The sequence below is a fragment of the Diadema antillarum genome, unplaced genomic scaffold (assembly GCF_040938485.1).
Source record: "Diadema antillarum isolate AM-2024a unplaced genomic scaffold, OU_Dant_1.0 seq00001222_RagTag, whole genome shotgun sequence".
Lineage (NCBI taxonomy): Eukaryota > Metazoa > Echinodermata > Echinoidea > Diadematoida > Diadematidae > Diadema > Diadema antillarum.
In genome coordinates, this window is record NW_027272012.1 from 181,557 (window position 1) to 197,143 (window position 15,587).

At 37.2% G+C, this 15,587-nt stretch overlaps 1 protein-coding gene across 1 annotated transcript in view; it reads right to left on the reverse strand.

The window, feature by feature from the left end:
* LOC139744954 (uncharacterized) overlaps positions 1-15,587 on the reverse strand; it is a gene marked incomplete at its 3' end in the record, with an annotated part of 30,316 nt that overhangs the window by 1,545 nt on the left and 13,184 nt on the right. The window contains exons 2-4 of the mRNA XM_071655364.1: positions 2,523-2,705; positions 1,706-1,918; positions 966-1,007 (exon numbers count right to left, since the gene is read on the reverse strand). Coding sequence (XP_071511465.1) covers positions 966-1,007; positions 1,706-1,918; positions 2,523-2,705 — 438 coding nt within the window. The remainder of the gene's footprint in view (positions 1-965; positions 1,008-1,705; positions 1,919-2,522; positions 2,706-15,587) is intronic.

Below are 15,587 nucleotides of genomic sequence, written 5' to 3' on the forward strand. Positions count from 1 at the left end.
ACCTTCATAAACATAAGGATTGAGAAAATGCAACAATATTAGTAGAACACATCAGTGAAAGTTTGAGGAAAATTGGACAATCGATGCAGAAGTTATGAATTTTTTAAATTTTTGTGTTGGAACCGCTGGATGAGGAGACTACTACAGCTTGTGAGTCATATACGTACAACAGTATAAAGAAAATGTAAAAGAAAATTCAACATATTTTCACTTTTTTCGTATAATAAAAGAGCACTTGACTTGCCTCTTTCTAAAGGCAGGGGGAATAATATTACCCATAACATTTGTCGGTAACAAGTCAGGGGAATGTGTACTTTTTTCAAAAGATGGAATTTTGTGAAATTCTCTTTATGTTTTCCTTATATTGTTGTACGCATGTGACATCTAAGTTATTCATACACTGCAGTAGTCTTCTCATCCAGCGGGTACTGCACAAAAACTTCAAAAATTCATAACTTTTGAACGGATTGTCTGATTTTCCTCAAACTTTCAATGATGTGTTCTACTAATATTGCTACATTCTCTCAATCCTTATGTTTATGAAGGTGAACTTGTCCTTTAAAGAAGGAAATCTGATGAAGATTTCAACGTGCGTGGAACAACAGTTCCGGAGTTACACAGCCATGACAAACTTACCAACAAAGTATAGTTTTTGTACATCATTACTACCACAAACTTACCAACAAAGTATGGTTTTCGTACATCATTACTACCATAGTCACTATATATATATTATACACACATATATATATGTATATATATATATATATATATTATACACATATATATATATATATGTGTATATATATATATATATATATATATATATATATATATATATATAGTGGATTCTAATGAATCCTCCCTATGCTATTCTGTTTATTTGATTATACGTAGCTAATGTAGGCATTCTGGTTACTGGATAGGGAGATGGGAATTATTTCCACCTCCCTGGTTATACTAACCTGATGCTAAAAGACTCCGGCCAACTCGATTGTGGTGTGAATCTGTCGAGGAAGGAAATAATGAATCACCGGTCTTAGTGAAAAAAAAACAACAACTATTTTGTAATTCTGATGTGTTTATTAATTATCTGCCAGGCAATTGGTGCAACATGTGTATATCAGATTCAGTATATTCAGTAACTCTTTTGACGTAAAGATGTGCGCTTCGTACAACTGTATCAGAACAAAAGAGATTTACTACAAGAAATGTATACTATATGTACTTGCTATTTATTGGTGCGCGTTTGTATCAGCACTACACTAAATGTTATCAGGAATCTGATATGAAGTAGCTGGAACATTCTGTCGAATGAACGTTACGAATGCGATGTCAATTTTGGTATCTACTAAACACTGCTCAAGCAGCTTTTTAACCAGTGGCCGCCATGTGTCCTCAAAAAAAAAGAAAGAAATTGTATACAATCTGACTTATATGCAACTGGGCTCACAAAACTTTGTAGGAGCCAATGTGGGCCTCGGGGAAAAAAAGATTGAGTCAGCGCTGTGCGCACTGAATGGAAAATATTGTTTGCGTTATGACCACGTACAGACGTAGGCCTACTGCCAGAGTCGGAGACGCTACTTATATTTTTATTTTCTATTAGGACATTGTCTCTTGGCTTGTGTATATAACACTAAGAGTCTTCGGTCACCTCGTCTAGAACGATGAATCAAAATGTAATGTATGTCTACTTTGTTACCTCTCTCGCCGGCTGCGGCATGACATGACGGGAAATTTGCAGGGCGCCACCCTCCGTCATCGCACTGTGCTTCGGACGGACCAAGGAGTACCTGCTGCGTGCTGGAGCAGAAGAGTTCAACCCTGTCTCCATGGTTGTACCACCCCGGGGAGTCGGCCAGGGGATAAACACTCACACCGTCTTCGTCCAAACTTGGAGGCAGTCTGCATTTGGCTGCATCAGCCATTGGTTGCGAGAAAGCAAAAGAACGGTTGTTCAGCATACTGTCACTACATCGTTTGATTTCCATTGTTTGCAATATCAACAGGAGATACTGAAGGTTAATTTCGTAGTAATAGAAGAGGTAAAAGTGCGACCACTTTAACGAAACTGGTACTTAACAATGCTTTAAAAAAAATGAATGACATCAAGCTGCCATGGGCTTACAAGTGTCGCTGTCACCTACAGGCGAATTCTCTTCTCTGAATAAAAAACAACAACTCACAACTGGTATTTGCTGTAATTTGCAAGTAAAGATGAACTCTTAAAACCATCACTCATTTACTAAATCCTCAGTCATTTCAGGGTATGACCGATGTCCCTCTACTTTGCTGTGCACTGCAAGCCATTTTCTTTTTTGGGTGTAATCATGGCAGGATCATTTCATTTTTCTGTAAATTCAAGTGAGAATAAAGCATGATGACTCGTATCGAAAGTTTTGCCCACAAATCTCCCAAACAGTCTCGTATCACCATTAAAACTCTTTGTTTACTGGTGCATTTTGGCCTCCCCATCCACATCCATCCCTTTAACTCATTTTCTTGGTGTCCGCCCTCACCATAACAGACGAAATTTAAAGGATCGGGTGCCCATGTTCCGTTCCCCGTGCACGTGCTCGTCGAAGACCCAGAAGAGGTGAAACGACTCGTGTCATTGCAAGAAAGCTTGACTACGTTTGTCCTGTTCGTCAGTGGCGCCACGCGAACTCTTGATGGGTCGCTCAGTGAGATGGAACTACAGGCTTTGAGGAGAGCAAAATAGAATTTGGAGTTAGATACTACATTTTGTGATCGTAAAGACTCGATCAAGAGTAGTTCACACTTAAATACCTTCCGTCGACAAACTTCCAAAAAGTAGATTTACTTTATCGATAAAGAGTAACTTAACTTACCCCTATGGGTGTAGCAATTGCCCTTTACCCCCCCCCCCCCCCCCCTTCACCCCCATCCCCTTTCTCTGAGGACATACTTTCTGGATGTACGCTTATCTATTTTGATTGTAAAATCCGCCAAGAGTAGAGTGACCTGGTATAGCTTGGAACGTTTTTATCTCTATATTCATGTAAATAATCAGTAAATAAAAATTAGCTAGCAGTCCGTCCATTCAGGGTCAAGTCAAACTGATACTTGAAGAAGAAATTCTCGAAACATACTTGTTATATGAATACCAGGAATTAGCGAAAAATATGTTTGTTAGTCACCAGGATGCGGTCTTCTGGTTTCGATTCGAAGTTGCACCTGGAGCTACAATGCACGTAGCAGGTCTCATAAAGAAGTCTGTGAGATCATGGACGTACTAAACATGGACTAGAAACGAAGGTCTTTCTTTGATCCCATCATCACTGCCGCCACCTGATGATGTGCATCTAATGAGTACATGTACATTCAGATGGTTTGGACAATGACGATTGTGCAATCTTGCGTCGCATTTACAAAAAAAAAAAAAAAAAAAAAAAAACTGTTTCCCTCATTGCAGCCTTATTTTGCCGAGGTGTCTTTTCAGACTCAACTGCCTTTGTATAAACACCAATGAAAAGGAGCAGCAAACCCGAAACATGACAGTTTCCTGTCACAAAATGGAAAATTACTGAAGTGGAATTTGTGGACAAGCATGTAACATGGTATAATGATAGGAAATACATGTCGTCTACGGTTACTGTCCATGCTTACTCTGAACAATGTGCGAAAAATGGGGAAAATTAGATTACAAATCAAAACCAACCTGCCAAAATAATTGCTTTCTCTTGTAAAGTACGCGCATTTCGCAAATGAAATAAGCATTACTTGAGCGATGATTTTCCAATGTACACTACGTTTTACTGCGCATGCATTTTTCTTGATTTAAGAGAATTACTATCTTCTGCGCATGCAGTTTTTTTTTAATGACAGAAACAGGTGCATGAATTAATTAACGAGCGATGAAAGTCCATAATGTAGTCGGTCCATGGTGATTTATTAAGGAATGAGAGTTACTACTCTCGTTAGACGTGGAAATTCTTCCCCGGGTCCATCCTATCTCCACGTTTGCAAGGGGTGGGTGGGAGATTTCTTTGCAAATAATTGTCAGAAATGAAATGAAATATCAGGGGAAACAATACGTATTGTGTGCATGATGTCGGGAATCTTACTCTTGTGCAATTACCGTATTGTGCAATTGTCAATATTGACGAATCGCTTGAATCCTGCCAGATGACGTAATCATGTTCAAGGAATGGAATACAATTATTCTGTTATTGAGACTGAATAAATTTACCAGTTTCTTTCCTTTTTCTGCTGTAAACGCCAAAACTGTTCTGTCACTTCCAGTGATACATTACGAAGAAGGGAAATAGTCTCTGAGTGACATTTTGTACCAAAATTGAGATACACAAGGCTGATCACGAGACAAATTAATTTTTAATGGGGATACAGAAGGCTGATCACGAGATGAATTAATCCTAATCATGCCTAATCAACCCTAATCGACCGTAATTGGTGTCTGAATATCAACAGTTGTATGCGTGGATATGACTATTAATACAGTAGTCACTGACTGACTGGCAAAATGACAAAGTCATTGGCAATGTAGCATTAATGGGCCATGCGAAATGTGTGAAGCTTCTCATATCCGCACTGTCGGCAGCCGTCCATCTTGACTCCCATACTTTTCTGTTCACAGCTATGGGGGAAAGCAAAGAACAGAACCAACACTCGCACAAACCGCGCACCGACACATCGATTTCGTGTTTGCACGAGGCGGCTACATAGACAAATTTACCTATGATATATCAACGCGTGTCACAGAGACGCCGCAAAGTTGGAGGGTTTGACAAGAATGAAAAGGTTAAGTGGTAGCCACTTGTTAATCGCTTTGATTGCTGCCATTATTGGATAAATACATGTATGTATGGAATAGGCATCGGCTCCAACTACCGAAATGACTTATAACACAAGAAAGTGGCCAGAGTTACTAGGAGTATATAGGTTAATAAACTCCTCAAACAAAATTGCATGACGAATGCTGGATTTTGACAGACGATTTCCTTTGTCAGCCGCATATCGCACTACAGGCGCATGCAATTTAATGATGAAATGATCAATGACTTTATCTGTAAACATTCAAAATTGGCGTCTGCCAGTACAGATATGAATGAATAATGTACAAAGAAATATTGTCACACCGACACAATAGAAAGAGGTAACGCCCATTCATGACAAACAAACATACATATTTGATTTCATATTTCAAAAAAAAAAAGAAAGAAAAAAGGCAATGAATGTGTGGGAAATGAATAATGCTACTGCGGGGGGGGGGGGGGGGGGGGAGTTGAAGTAACCGAAAAAAGCCATCGATTCCAGTGTGGCTATATTTGAAACGAACCTTTTTAGTGCTAGCGTTGAGAACTACAAATCTTTATAGTCCTAATGTCATTCCCGCCAATGTCCTCTGATGTATGGTAATCATTTCATATTTGATTAGCGAATTGCATTTTCTTCGCTGTTTCAATACTTTAAACAACCGTTAAAAGCTTGTATGTTATATTGCCTCTTAAGTATATCAACCATCCGATCAACCAACCAACCAACCAACCAAACAAACAAAAGCAAGACAGCGCTCATAAATGACGAATTAATTACTCCATATAAAGGAACGCAGTTTGTTCTCGCAAACCTCGAGGTAGCAATAATGGTTTATCCCTTTTTGCTACTTGCAGGTCTCTCATTTGTAATAGCCACCATGTTTGATCCAAAGATGATGCATACAACATCAAACCAAGGAGGTTCTCAGCTCGTGCACCTTAAACACAATATCCCCATGCAGACAATAACTCACGTCAAAATTTCAGAGATAAAACCAATTTTATGCCCCACAAAAGCAGCTAAAGATAAACAAAACAAATTCCAATGTTGTCTATTCTTCTTCTTCTGGAAGTGATAACATGACTTGCTATCGTCGCTATGTTCACGAAGACGTGGTCTACAGGTAGGCGCTCTCCGCACTCTGTCACAAGGCTCTCGGTTCAAGCCATGTAGTAGTACCTGTCTCTCTGGTCAACACATTTCACTCTGTAACGATAGCTATGCTATAAAATCCCCCCCCCCCCACTGTTGTTGTTTTCTTCTTAGGCCAACTTGTTGTTCTTCTTTGCGAGTTTTTTTTTTTTTTGGATAAAAAGATGTGTATCTGGCAGGAAATTATGCCGCTTTCGTGGTTGATGGATTTAACGTGGGTGCGCCTTCAACTGCAACCTGGCTAGGATATTCTACCAAGGGAGGGGAGTGAATTCACCCGAAAAAATGTAGGTTTGACCCCAAAGACTTTCGTTAAAAAAAAAGAAGAAAAATCATTGTAAAGTCCTTTGAGCACTCTGACGTGATCTAAAAGGAGACCTCCGGATGATTTTCAGACTTATACAGTTTCAATTCAATTCAATCATAGTTTATTTCCAATCAACGAAAATCAAAACATAGTACAAAGTATACATGTCATAAAATGATATTGTTCAAACATTTCATTTGTAAAAGAGTCATGTCGTATATAACGAGATAGATTATATAACAACATATATATATATATATATATATATATATATATATATATATATATATATATAAAATAATTAGAGGAACAATGCATATATACTTCGTGGGTGTGCGGAAAATAAATTCGATTATGGAAAATAGTGATCCACTAAAAAGCAAAGCTTGTGTGACGTGGATCGCTAGATAAATACTGAGTAAACAGTATATTATTCAAGGTTTTTTTTATATAGCTATTGTATCTAATATAATATTCAATATACAATTGAACAAGTTCAAATCAGTTATACAGTGTACAGAGTTTCAGAATTTATAGTGATTGGGATGAGGAGTAGAAATGTTTTCAAAATTCATAAGTAATTGCAATGAGCAAGGATGATGACATGACAGACTCATCATAAGAATGGATGGGTTTGGGCTTAAGGAAGTAGAACAAAAGAAGAAGACATGCTTTGATTCTACACAGGTGAACTTGCAAAGCAAGCGGTATATTGTAATGGAATTACACTGCTATATTTCTTAAATATGTGAGGCTCCTATGTCATCAACACTGTTCACTGCAATTTTTCAAGATTTTTCAGAGTATTGGTTTCTCTGCTCAGTGACTACAATAACTTACACAAATCTACACTTGGAGATGTCGATTTTTGCAATACATGGAAAATCGTCTGGAATGCCCCTTTAATGCGAAATACAAGATTATTCTAATACAAGGTAAATTGTCTTTATGTATACATCTACAGGAACCATGAGTTCCCCTGTGTACGTGAAATTTACATTAATCATGTTTATCATTTTTATTGTCTATTTACATTAAAGGAAATAATCATATAATGTTGTATGTTGACTTGTGCTGATTCATGATACCTTCAACATCACTTTTGTGGCGACACGAATATTTAACGTGTAATACCATTTTATGTATTTCTATTATATTTCAACTGATTACTTGGACATGCGTACAAAAAACTGCTTGTGCTTGCGACCTCATTCTACCAATCCCATACACACAAACACTCACACACACACACACACACACACACACATATTATATATATATATATATATATATATATATATATATATATATGTATATAATACATCTTAAAGGACAAGTTCACCTTCATAAACATAAGGGTTGAGAAAATGCAGCAATATAAGTAGAGCACATCAGTGAAAGTTTGAGGAAAATTGGACAATCGATGCAAAAGTTATGAATCTTTAAATTTTTTGTCTTGGAACCGCTGGATGAGGAGACTACTACAGCTTGTGAGTCATATGCGTACAACAGTATAAAGAAAATATAAAGAAAATTCAACATATTTTCACTTTTTTCGTATAATAAAAGAGCACTTGACTTGCCTCTTTCTAAAGGGAGGGGGAATGATATTACCCATAACATATGTCGGTAACGAGTCAAGGGAATGTGTACTTTTTTTCAAAAGATGAAATTTTGTGAAATTCTCTTTATATTTTCCTTGTATTGTTGTACGCATGTGACATCTAAGTTATTCATACACTGCAGTAGTCTTCTTATCCAGCGGTTACTACACAAAAACTTCAAAAATTCATAACTTTTGAAGGGATTGTCCGATTTTCCTCAAACTTTCAATGATGTGTTTTACTAATATTGCTACATTCTCTCAATCCTTATGTTTATGAAGGTGAACTTGTCCTTTAATTTGAATGCACCTTCCCCTCCTCCGAGCAATACTTGCATGTTTCTATATTACTCATATAACTAAAAAAAGACATTGCAAGGAGATATGCAAGTTATGTTTGGTCTAGGGGAAGGTGCATTCCAGTGTCTTTGGTTAACCACATACTTCAGCAATGATTGCCAGGTGAGTTCATGAGCAGAATCTACGTTTGGATCTTTTTAAAAGGCAAATCCAAGTAATCTGGAGAATATTAAATAGTATATAGAAAATATCGCAGCATATAGTAGGTATATGAATATATTAGTTTCCCCACACAGGAGATGCTGAGGGTATAATCATTCGCCAGATTGGTCAAGTCAACATGCGTTGACACCGAATAGGTAATTTGCAGCATTTTACAACGTCTTTACCCGTAAGACCTGGGCACCGTTTCATGAAAGTTGTCAGTCTTAAGAAGTTGTCAGTCTCTGACTATTACTATAGTAACAGTCAGTGATCAGAGCTTCTCAGCCAATCAAATTACAGATTTTACAGAAATTGTCAGAGACTGACAACTTGTCAGGGCTGACAACTTTCATGAAACGGTGCCCCGATGTATTGGAATGTTGTATAGTTCCCTTTTTGCGGGGTGACGGTTGTAATTGTCCAATTTTCGTAGCAAAGCAGGTGCGGCGATTAACATTTTCTACGCTACTTTCTTTTTAAGACAGATATCACATTATTATGTATTATATGAAATACTTTTCATACTTTCAGATACCTACATTACGTCCATAGAGAATTATAAGGGCGCTTTAGTTGGTTTTCGAACGCATTTCTTATCGCGGGTTTCTATTTTGTCTTGTATGTTTGCAGTAAACATTGTTTGCCCGATGCTACCATGACAGCAAGTAAATTTTGGACAGGGTGGGAGTGGCTGACACTTTGATTACTGCGTGGGAATCTGTGGACAGATTTATCACCAGACCCTGCAGCACTGGTAAGGATTTTAGAAACATTTCCCCCAACATTCTTTCGTCTCCTCCTCCCCCCATGAGGAATGTTCTTGCTTGATTCATGGGGGGGGGGGGGGGGGGGGTACCATCATTGTATTGACTCGCTTTTAACTAAGGCGTGCATATGGTGAGGCATAAGCTCTTTCCGACCCTCGCATCTTATTCCATAAAACGTTGAGGCAAAATAATGGTACAATACTGCCCGCTGTTCATCTCAACTGTAACGTGGTATTTTTTGTTGTCTTTTCAAGTGGAAGTAAGTTATTCAGTAAGTTTTAAATGAGTATTGAAAGAAAGAGTTCAAATTGATAAGCATGCCAATGAAAAAAATGATCAAAATTGAATGAGAATTAGGGAAGTTATGAAATTGTGAAGTCTTGCTAATTTCAGCCAAATAATTCTGAAATAGTTGATATGAATATATGCAAATGAGTATGCTAATCTTTTCATCACCTCACCATATTTCATTGTAACCAAAAAAAAAAAAAAAAATGAGCAAAATTACCCTTTCCTGCAATGAAAATGTAAACATGATATTACATCAAGCTGAATAGCTTCAAAATAACCATTAGTCAGATATGAAATTTTGAGCATTTGAGATTAGGCAGAAAAAAACCTCCGAGATATTTCAACATTTTGTGAACAAACTATGGAGAAAATTGTGAGGCGATGACTGACTGTTCATACACGTCATAGGAAGAGCCTTGTTGAATTAGCGAAACTTCAAAATTTCATAACTTCCCTGATTTTCATTTGATTTTGATCAAATCTAGCTAAAAGAAGGAGGATATTTTATATTGATACCCTATGTTTTGTAAGAGTGAAATTGTCCTCGGAATGTTCTCTTTCCACCCTTACGGCTGTCATTGTTCTCTAAGGAGAGTTTTCACTTTCGGCAACGCTAAAATGTTAATATAATGTATACTTTTGGTCAAGATGGGGCTTCAGGTTTCCGACATTTGAAAAAATAATAAGAAACCTCCTGTGACGTATGAAAAAGCATACAATTCTAAGAGGAATTCAAAACTTATTTGATGAAAATCGGTTTTGTAATGGCAGAGACAGCCAAAATCGAAGAGGTCGTAATAAAAGGTGGGTACCCCTTCTATTATAGCCACTTCGTTTTACTTTGTTTTTGGATATCTCAGCCATTTCAAGACCGATTTGCACCAAGTTAACTTGGAATTCCTTTTGAGAAATGTATGTTCTTTATAATTTCATAAGCAGTTTCTAAGTATCTCGCAATAAGTTTAAATTTCAATACCCCATCTCAACAAAAACTATAATAAGGTATACACAGTATTCTATTTGGGCTTTCCACGTTTCGAATTCTTTGCATCATACATGGTGGTGAAAGAAGCACTGAAGATCAATAAGTTCTCTTTGATGACCCATCTTTATGTACGCGACACGATTTTCAGCGTGATATACTACTAATTATGTAAACCTGAGAGCAATCTATATCTTAATAGTTTACCCAGAGTTGATTGTGCTTTTATGGAGAACGTTGCGTTGAGACTGTTTTTCTTTCTCATCTTAGTCATCTGAATATACTACTTGACTACTCCATTCAGCGATCTGAGTAGCAGAAGAACAACAAGTTGTATCCGGGTAAGATAGCAACGATATGAAACTGAAATTCGAAGTGTATCTGGCATATTGTTACATCCAATTCGAGAGAAGAAGTCAAGTGCGGAGCATCTTCCGAAGGCGAGAGGTAATGCTCTCATAAACAAATTTAAGTTATTAGAAGAAAAAAAAGAGAGGGATGTCCGGGTTAATATCCTTTGCTCTAATAGTGGAAGATGTTATTTTCATAATTATTTGTATATGTATATACTTTATGAACATTGTTCTTCTTCGACGTCGTCCTCTTCACCTTATCATCCTCAGTATTTTAATCTTTCTCAGTATCATCATTAATCATCCCTGTGTTACAAGTGTGTGTGTGTGTATGCGTATGTGTGTGTCTGTGTGTTTTGAAAAAAACCACCTAAATATATTGTACTGTATGTTGGAAAAATGATTCAGCAGCACAAGAACGAAGAATACCGTTGTTGTTTTTTTAACGGGTAATATCAATTCCATTGTCCATATGGATTTGATATTGAATGAAACTCAAATAAAGAATATCATAAAACAAAAAAAAGTGTTTGTGTGTGTGTGTGTGTGTGTTCGTGTGTGTAAGGGAAAGTGGAGGAGAAGGAGAGTGAGAGAAAGATAGTCTTGCTATATATAAGAATGCTACCCACATACTGACCATGGGCCCCTTTGCCTGGGAACTTTGTAGTAGCTATCAATAGCAACTCAGAAATGCAGCGCAAGTGCTGAATGTCTGATCGATCAGCTTGCCATTTGCGTTTGATTTCATGAGATGCGATAACTATTATATAACGCAGTCAAACTAATAGGCAAGAGAACTCTTCAACCTATCCCTGCTGATATTCAAATGCGTTATTTACGCAGATCTCGAGAAAAAAAAAAACATTGAGGGTATGACTACATTGATTTCATCAATTCCCCCGTCCATATCTTCGCATTTGCGCAACATAGGCCTAACTTTGATGAAATCACGGCGATTCACATCATAAAGAGGCTGTACACCATAAATAATTTTGTTTGAATATAATTAGCGAAATGATTAATAGATATCTAAAGTGAAACTTTGACCAAATTCTGATGAAAAATAAGAGAATTATGACATTTTGAAAGTGTGACCAATTATTACACAATAATTGACGTGGTCATCCCACAAGCTATGAGACAGCGACGAGTTATTCAGACCACAAAACTCCAAGAGTTGGCTCGAGGAATTCCGTAAAGGAGGGGCGCCCATGCAAGATTAAAGGGAGGGGCGTACGCCCCCGTTTTTTCTATTTATTTGTTTTGTTTTAACAAAAATTAAAGGGGAAGCGTGTGCCCGGATGCCCCGCCTGAATCCGCCACTGAACTCGATATTTGGAAAAAAACGTCCATGAGTCATACATCCACGGTCAATACACTTCGCGAGATATAGATACCAAGAAAACCATGCCCACGAAGTAGACACTATAGGCAAAATTTAATAATATCTTGTGTCCAGCTCGTGAGCTGTGAGCTCGTGGGCCTATTTCACTGGATATCGAGCTCATGGACCTTGTTTATTTAGTGTCTAGCTTGTGGGCCCTACGACTTTATTCTTCTCTTCAGTTCTACCGACTCAAAGAAAGAAGAGGAAAGCAAGCCTATAATCGTTATATTCAAACTGTTGTATAACCTTGCTCCAACAACTCTGTCCTCTGGTGCTTAACTCAGATCATTTGAAAATTACACTCTACGAAACTCAAATACTCAAATTGTGATGCCAAAACCTCGTTCTACTTTTGTCCGAAATGTTGCATGTAAAATTTTCAATACTCTTCCAGTTCATTTGAGAACAATACTGACATCAAAAGTTTCTCGAAAGAGATCATGAAGTTAGCGGAAATCCCATAATGTGTCTATAGAAGTATATCGATTTTCTCTTTTTGTTTTTAAATATCTGTATTTTTTCTTTTTTCATTGATTTTCTTTTGTAACTTGTTCAGTGTCTGTCATTTATTGTATATCATTGTATATGTTTGCATTTTCGCCGTGTGTATGTATGCTTTGTTATTCGATGTGAAACAAGGCCTTGCTGAAAAACAGCTGTCCAGCTGAAAGCAGGCTTTTATTTCCGTGTATAAATAAAATAGAATAAACTCAACTCAACTCCACTCAACTTAACTCAACTCAACTCGTAAGCGGTATAACTCTTGCGCTGTATGACTCGTGAGCAGTTGCTTGTTACTCGTGAGATAAAAGACTCGTTCGTGTCTAGCTCGGGACATTCACCCTACTTGACGACTTCATGGTTTAGCATGTATCCTTCTTCTGTTCACCGTACACAAAACTTTCCGCTGAATCTTTCTTTTCGTTATTGATGGAGAAATATATTTTTTGCATGTATCGGTCGCGTTGAAAAAGTATTAATAATCATTATATCAATGATGCATGAAATACGTGTTGTGGAAATCTACTGAATGGAAAATGAAAATTCCTTATCTTTTAGTACAGAGTAAACAGGTTGCATGAGCTTGAGTACGACAGCACGAAATTGCCAGTTTGAGTTTAACTGATCACAGCTTCAAAAAAAAAAAATAACTTCCTCATTTTTTATCAGTTTGCTCAAACTATGGAACACTTAGTAGCTTCATGTTCAAATTGTCGTTGTCCTGTTCCTCTTATTTGTCTACTTCTATTCACAAAATTATCTCCAGGGTCGACTTCCCCTGTAAGGGAAACTCCTCTTGCAAATGGGAGATACTATAATCCAGAACTATTATGGTATGCTATATCGATTACGACATAAATGTTCTGCCCCTCCTACTACTAGTACCATGGGAACGCACATAATAGGCAACAAACAGAACAGGTAAAAATCTGTGAAACACCTTAGCGCTTCTGGAAGACTTTACGAACTGTCACGTTTCAGCTGCATCACTCTCCAACGAGCCTATACCAACAATCATTAAACACTAACTTGCATGATGTCATTCGGTGGAAGCTCATTGATCGGAAATTGATCAAAATATGTTTCTTAAGATGAATAAGAAGATTATAGGAAAAAAAACAGTGATCAGATTGAAAGAGATACACGTGGCACCGATTAGATTTTCGTGTAGGTATTTATAAGCAAACGAAAACAAACTAAGATTGGGATTTCATCTCTCCAAGACCAGACACAATTTTGCGGAAAGCTAGCTTTCATCCCTCGTTCAAATCACGGTGGGCGTGTCTGAGAGATGGCTTATCACCAAAACATGTGTTATGATCTTTATGTGAACAATATCAATTTGTCCAGCAACATGTGGTATTTGTGGAGAGTTAAAGGGGCAATACAGACATTTTTTAATAATTTCGCATCATGTACATTAATCGACAGCTCCATGTATAGATTTGTGAAATTTATCGTGATCCTTGAGTAGAGAAACCAAAACTCTGAAAATCTTAAACAAATTACACTGAACAGCACTGTGTTGATGACATAGGAGCCTCACTTATTTCAGAAATTAAGCAGTGTAATTCCTTTACAATACCGCTTGCTAACAAGTTCACTTGTGTAGAATCTATATGCATACCTTCTTCTTTTGTTCTGCTTCCTTGAGGCCCAACTCATGCATTCGTATGGTGCTGAGGCTGCCATGTCATCATCCTTGTTCATTGCAATTTGTTATAAATTTTGAAAACATTCTTTTCCTCATCCCAATCTCTGTGAATTCTAAAAATCTGCACTCAGTATGACTAATTTATAGTTGTTCAAATACAAAAGTCTGAAAATCATCCGAAGGTTGCCTTTAAGAGAGTGATAGTATTACAATTTGAAGAGTGATTCCCAAATACATAGATTATCGAATAACTGAGCGAGGAAATGACAAGATCACAACCCTTAATTGATAGATAAATTAATGCTATAGACAGTGATAACTGCTAAATAGACGGTAGACTGCTGTCCCATGATCTCCAGAACCCTGCCAGTACTACAAAACTGCACGCAATAAGCATTCGTATCAGGTAGGCCCTATAGTCTCTGTTACTACAATGCATAGGTGGCAATGCATATAGTCAGCTGAAAAACGCATCAACGCAAATTAATGATCAAGGTAAAAGGAAATTGTAATGATTACTAAATTATGCATTCACAGTGCGTGCGATACTCTTGACTGGTTCGTATACGACATGACATGATCCATTTGTTATAGCAAATGCAATATACGTAAAATAATTCTCCGCGAAAGAATCCATTGATACAGCGCAACGAAGAGCATAGTTGATCGAAACAGTATGCTCATTATTTCAATAATCATGCACAAAATTGGCTGGAAATACCCTCGTGTTTTTTAGGTCAATATCTGTCAAATTGTTTATTCTGACGTTTCTTGTTTTTTTTTTTGTTTTTAGGGGGGAGGGAGAGTAAAATATACCATGACTTGTTAGTAATGTTATATATGGATGATATTGTTGCCCCTGTTGCCTTCTAAAGGGGCTGCTAGCCACCTACTGTTCTTTGATTATCCTAGCAAATAAAAACAATTTCTGTGTATCATTTATCATATTGTTCCGCTACTGTGACATCATGAATTGTTGTCACAGTGAATTAGTGTCATTCAGCGATGACACTAGGCCTACATTGGTCTGATCAAAACTTTCTAAATTCTTTTGAACGAATCGTTTGATCTTACCCCAAGCTTTTCACTGATATTATTTCTAATCATGTTCTTCTGTAATCATCTAACACCCACGTAATATATTATCTTTCAGACAAAACAACCACTTTGATTGTTCCGTTCTACCACTTTGACAGATCCATCATTTCATATTTTATCTTTCAGACAAAACAACCACTTTGATTGTTCCGTTCTACCACTTCGACAGATCCATCATTTTGCAC